General features: G+C 23.3%; 2 protein-coding genes across 3 annotated transcripts; one reads left to right on the plus strand and one right to left on the minus strand.

The window, feature by feature from the left end:
* The first annotated feature begins 711 nt into the window (after window positions 1-711).
* Window positions 712-4525, plus strand: LOC552381 (neutral and basic amino acid transport protein rBAT). Of its 2 annotated transcripts, XM_624755.6 has the most exons (10): window positions 712-1166; window positions 1628-2006; window positions 2080-2324; window positions 2411-2536; window positions 2613-2839; window positions 2915-3098; window positions 3164-3390; window positions 3824-3829; window positions 4008-4157; window positions 4293-4525. In XM_624755.6, the coding sequence occupies exons 1-10, from the start codon at window positions 930-932 to the stop codon at window positions 4366-4368; spliced, it is 1857 nt and encodes a 618-aa protein (XP_624758.3). In that variant the 5' UTR covers window positions 712-929; the 3' UTR covers window positions 4369-4525. The 2 variants fall into 2 exon arrangements, with proteins under 2 accessions (XP_624758.3, XP_003250529.1); XM_003250481.4 differs by lacking the exon at window positions 3824-3829.
* A 76-nt stretch (window positions 4526-4601) lies between these two features.
* LOC409819 (JNK1/MAPK8-associated membrane protein) lies at window positions 4602-6144 on the minus strand. Its single transcript, XM_393310.6, has 4 exons — window positions 5365-6144; window positions 5116-5285; window positions 4940-5016; window positions 4602-4837 (listed from the first exon to the last, which is right to left on the minus strand). The coding sequence occupies exons 1-4, from the start codon at window positions 5835-5837 to the stop codon at window positions 4622-4624; spliced, it is 936 nt and encodes a 311-aa protein (XP_393310.1). The 5' UTR covers window positions 5838-6144; the 3' UTR covers window positions 4602-4621.
* Between the last annotated feature and the right edge of the window lie 516 nt (window positions 6145-6660).

Consider the following 6660-nt stretch of genomic DNA (forward strand, 5'->3'; position numbering starts at 1 on the left):
AAATCGATGAATAAAATATCGATGTATCGATTTATAAAGAGTAGTATATTTTTTGTATTATTAACAAGATAATTATTTAGTTCTTTATTTTTGATAGAATTATTATTAAATAAAATTGTAAAAGAATATAAAATATTTCCAAAATAATATCTTTAAATATTTTGCAATTGTAATTTCGAAATATCCAATAAAAATAAATTATGTCGATAAGTATTACATACCACATACACACACACACACACAAACATATATGTATATACCTTCTGCAAGTATTCTTTCGTGCAAGTATTCTATTCGTCGGTGGAATCATTGAATCGAAAGGGGAGACTTTACATCAGTACTGGACTATAGAAATACAGAACCCCATACAAAACGATTATTTCCAACAATTTTTTTAATAATTTTATATATAAAATAATATTTCTAATTCTAAATTTTTTTAAATATTTTTTAAATTATCTATTCTTTTTTTTTTAATTCTATTTTATATTTATCAAAATATTTTAATGCAATATGAAAATGTAAATCTTTATCAAATTAATATAATTAAATTAATATATATTTTTTGAAATAAAAATTATTTATTTAATATATCAAAAAAATTATGAATATTTTTTAATTTTTATAATATATTATAAATTTTATTTATTTTAAAATTGTGAAAATTATAATATTTTGGTACAAGGATAGCCGTCCCTGATTTTACTTTGTGTCTTATGTTTGTAGTAGTAAAGTAAATAGGTGTAGTGACAAAAAGAGAATAAGAACCAACCAGACATCTTCATGGCTTAAAACGCGTTTGTTCAGTCATTCTTGAAACTCAGGGTGCGTAAGATTCATAAGAAGTTCGTTGAAAAAAAAAGAATTTTCGCACATCCCCATCATATAAGATAATTCAAGCACGACCTTGGTTTTGTTCGATAATCATAATGGAGAGTGGGAGGTTGAATTTAGATAGTGTCGAAGCGAATGGGAACGCGAAAGAAACGGCAGTTGTCGCCACCGCTACATACAAGGCGTTACCAGACGACGATACTGTTAGACAAGACAAAATAGAAAATACTACAATGGGAAAACCAAATAATGAAAACGAGATTGATGATGGAGTTCACGAAAAAATGCTCAAGGATGAAAGTAAAATTTCTCCTATAAAAGATACGACCGAGGTATGTTCATAAACATATTTTTGAAAGATGTCTATATGATCAATAAAATATATCACTTACATATAATTAAATAATTAGAATTAAAAAATTATCTTCCTCCTTTTTATCATTATTGTTATTATTATTTTTGTTTCATACAAAAATAATTGATATTTCTTTTTTTACATTAGTTTTTAATTTTATTTATTCACCATTTCTTTTATTCAATAATAAAAAAGAGATAATCAATTTACTTTCGAATTTAAATAACTTTCTAATCCCTTTTCACATATTTCATGTATTCTATATTTTATAATATTCTGAATTTATTTAATACTAAATATTTTTTATTATTACATCATCTTATATAGATGTACAAAAACTAGAGAGTAAAGTTAGAATAAAAAAATTCGGAAAATTACAATTTCATTGCAATATTAAATTTATTAATTTCTTATATAATATATTATTATTTCAAATAGGTAAAATTTATCTCTGAAAATGGAGATACTAAAATTGATATTGAAACTGTTAAGCAAGCTCTGTCTGGAATGGGAAAAGAAGAATTAATGAAATTTGCTAATGATCCATTTTGGATTCGATTAAGGTGGTTCTTATTTGTTACTTTTTGGTTACTTTGGGTAGCTATGCTGGCTGGTGCTATAGCTATTGTAGTAATGGCTCCAAAATGTACAGCACCAAAACCTAAAGAATGGTGGGAGAGAAGTTCTATTGTTCAATTAGATCCTGTTGAGACAAATACTCATGATTTAAAAGGTGTAGAATCTTTGTTAAATGTATTGAAAGAGCAGAACATAAATGCAATTTCTCTTGCTTCCATTGTTAAAGAAAGTTTAACAGGTACATATATAATTTTTATATATAATTTATCGTAATATAAATAATAGATAAAATATGGTATTTTAAAAAATAGGAGGCACAGAAGATTTCAAAAACATTAAACCAGAATTAGGAACTCTAAGTGATTTGGAAGCTCTTATAAAAGCTGCAAAAGATAGAGAACAATATATTATTTTAGAATTAGATCCAACTCATACATCAATTGAACATCCTTGGTTTAAACGTTCTATTGAAAGAGAAGAACCATTCTCATCTTATTATGTTTGGGCTGATGCAAAGATAACATCAGATGGAAAACGTAATCCACCTAATAATTGGGTTAGTTATAATTTTTCAAACTGTAATTAATTTGTATTCTTAAAAAATACATTCTATTATATATATTATTATATAAACTACTTTAGCTAAGTGTATATGGAGGATCAGCATGGGAATGGAATGAACAAAGAGCACAATATTATTTTCACCAATTCAATAAAACGCAACCTGAATTAAATTATAATAATCCAACAGTAGTCACAGAATTTTCTGTAAGTTATTTTTCTATATTTTTTTTTATTATATTAAGTACAAAAATATATTTAATAATACTTCATTAATTCTTAGGATATTTTAAGTCATTGGATAAAATTAGGAATAAGTGGATTTCGTTTAGCTAATATTCAATACTTAATTGAAGATCCAAATCTTCATGATGAATTTAGAAGTGTTATACCTACTGAAGCAGATAATTATAATTCTTTAGTACATGCTTATACAAGAGATCGTCCAGAAAATGTTGGTATCTTAACAAAATGGCAAGAAAGAATTTATAATGAAACAGAAAATAAAGGGTTAGTTTTTATTGTTTATGATAATAGTATACATATAAATATATATAATTTTATTTCAAACAAAAATTTTTCCAGATTTTTTGCTCTTCAAGATGATATTGGTACTGACATGCTTGAAGTTTATAATGAAAAAAAAAGACTAATTGATATCCCACAAAATTCATTATTTCTTACAACTGCAGATAGTAGTATAAATGCCACAATTTTAAAACATGGTATTTCTCATTGGCTTACTTTGACTTCTTGGCCTGCTTGGGATGTAAGTTAATTTGAAATATTTATAAAATTTATATTATATATTATATATATTGTATTATTTATTAGATCAATGGTAAAAAACATAGTTTGAGAGAAAGAATGCCTGCAGATATAGCAGACAGTTTAACACTCATGATATTACTTTTACCTGGAACACCTGTGCTAAAATTGAATGATACTTTATCTGCAAAAGATGCTTTTGCAACTTTATCTAAAGCACGAGAAAGCTTAACATTCCTTTATGGAGAGACAATGCTCGAAACTATTAATGGAAGTGTATTAGTATATACAAGGTAATATAAGTATTTTTTTTCTTTTAATATTGATATTTTTTCTTTCATTCATACATTAAATCTGAATAATATATCTCTCTAATCTATCTTTAATATATCTTTTAATAATAATATATTTTTTAATCTTATAACAACAACAACAATAACAACAACAATAATAATAATAATAAAAAAATTGATAAAAGTTATCTTTTAACTAATCTTTTAAAAATAAAATTAAATAATTGAAATATTTATTTATGTCAAAAAAAATTCAATCACAATTACTATTATGCTAAATAATTATCTTAATTATGCTTTAATAGTATATTTAATCTTCAAACAATTCATATATTATCATATATATCTCACATTATTGACACAAATATACTTATATAATTTACTAACCAAAAATCAATTTACCTTGTTCCACGCTTCCTTCTATGCAACGCAGAAGCTGGTGAGTTCTGTTACTAACATATAGCATGAAACCTATTTTCCGTAAAAGTAACTTCAAATATTAATGATTATTAATTAACAAATAATAAAATACTAATTTATCATTCATTTTTAAAAAATCAATCATTCTTTCTTATTATGCATGTAAAAATATCGAATTAAAAATAAATATTATTTAGGTTAAAGAGCGGCAATCCTGGTTACTTAGTAGCATATCAATCAGCAGAAGAACCTATTGTTGTGGATTTCTCTATAATACCACAAATTTCTGAAGAAGTTAGTGTAATTGCATATAGTCCTAATTATGTGCAAGATGGCGAAACAATAAGGTAATATTATTTCATAATTTTTATTTATTTTATTTTTTATTTATTTAAGTATTAAAAGATATTAAAAAATTAAAAATAAAAAATTATTATATATATATATAAATTTTAATAAAACCTTTTTTTTTTTTTTTTCAGAACAAAATTGCCTTCTAACAAGGTTCCTATATCGGCCAAGAGTACAATTGTTTTAACATTTGTACCAAAAAATTAATTATGAGATAAATAACTTATAATTGATTAATAATAAATCTCATGCTTATCTTTATATTATTATATATTATAGCATTTATTATAAATAATTATGTATTGCTTTTATGAATAATGTCATTAAATATGATGCATGATTTAATTAAATATGAAAAAAAATATAAAAATTCTTTAATTAACCTATCATTTGTTGTTTAAAAAAAGAATTTTTTTTTAGTCATGATCAAATCAATAATAAACAATTTCACAATGTATATTTATTCAATATGAAGTTTATGTGGGTCTGTAAATCTTGCTGTAAGAATATAAAACAATGCAGGTAAAGGAACTAAAGCAAGCATTGCTGGATGAATACCAAAACCACGAAAAGTTGCTGCAGCCATTAATCCATATCCATATAAAAGCCAATGACCTAAAATGACTATTGCATTTTTCATATCTGATACACAACTTAATAATAATGCTTTCATTGACTGAAAAAAAAAAAATAAAAGTTAATAATAAAAATATGAATTATATTATATTAATTATTTAAAAATATAAATGTAAATGTAAGTAATAAAAAAAAATATTACCTGATTTAATTTAAGTGAAAAATGTGCTGCATTAGATAATACAGATAATATTATCGTTATATATGGAAATGAATAATCTGTAAAAATAATTGTTAGAAATATAGAGATACATAATTTTTGTAATAACAATTAAATAATTCGTAAAAATATATAATTTTTCAAATTGTTTCACTTACATATAAGACCACCACCAACTGCATGTAGTAATGCTAAAATAGGATAAAAATAAAGAGCAGCATAAATTGAAAATTTTCCTTGCCTTGGTAAAAATTTTTTGGCTACAATTGGTCTTATTATTAACATAATAGCTGTTCCTAAAGCATAAAAAATGAACACCATAGTGTACCTAAGAATTGAATAATTACATGATTATTTAATTTTTTAAATTAAATAAAGTTAAATAAATTAATTAAAAAATTACTAACAAAGGATAAACAGCTTCTTGTGTACAATGTAAAGTTTCTTCATAATTTGGACTAGGATTGTGTAATAATGTATACCAATCTGAAAGTTTCATAGCTCTACATGATCTAACTTTAAAACTACCTACAGGATCTGTCAATTGTAAAGTAATTAGAGATGCAGAAACAACTTCCAGTAAAGCAGACAAATGTAATGCAATCACTTTCTTAGGTATATTACGCTGGTTAGATACCATATCAATACAAAACCAATGTAGTACCAATGCTACTAATGCCATAAATCCTAGATAAAGCCAATCATAAAGCATTGGTTCATCATCACAGGGTACACATATTGAAGAGGCATTTGCTCTAAATCCTCGAGGACATGCACCACAGTCACTCCAATTGCCATCTGATAATAATTCTCTTCCACAATATAACCCAGGACATCGTGTAAACAAATTTAAAGCATTTGATTTTGGTATAGAGCACATGAAGAATTAGATAAAAAAAAAATATTTATTAATATTTCTAAAATTTATAACGCGTTTTTTTAAATTTTAAAATATACATTAACACATTTTATCTTTAACAACGTAATATAAGTATTTAAAGGTTAAATATCGAATATAATAAATTATATTCCATATGATACAATGACATAATAATCTTATATTATATATATGTATCGTCAATTTCAAAATTTATTATTTTGAATAATAAAAAAGCACTATTTTTAAGAAAGCACTTTGTTTTGAAAATTGATGTGTTAGGATAACTTAAAAAAGTAACTTGTAAACTATGAAGTATGTAACGATATTTGTCAATTATATATATATTATGGATCATAATAACAAATATATATTAATACAAAATATAATAACAAACATAATATATAAAATAAAGAAAATGACTTTATGTATATGCAAATAATTTAAAAAAAATATTAAAATTATGAAATAAATAAAAATATATAATATATAAAATATAACTTTACACATACATATATATATATACAAATATTATATATACAAATATAAATTAATATATAATGCAACAATACATCAAAGATTTTTTAGAAACAAATTTATAAATTATTTTCTATTATTTTTGTAATATAAAAGTACCAACTATAAAATATATTATATAGTTATATTAAGCTACGTTCATAGAAACGGAAGCAATTGATAACGAATTATCAATATAGACAATAAACATCAATCAGAGAACATTAAAAAAGAATATAATTTTTAACCAATAGTTTTAAATGATGTTAATAATGTAGTTATTTAATTACAAATTTAAATGTTCCTAGTA

This window comes from Apis mellifera, linkage group LG5 (genome assembly GCF_003254395.2).
Source record: "Apis mellifera strain DH4 linkage group LG5, Amel_HAv3.1, whole genome shotgun sequence".
Lineage (NCBI taxonomy): Eukaryota > Metazoa > Arthropoda > Insecta > Hymenoptera > Apidae > Apis > Apis mellifera.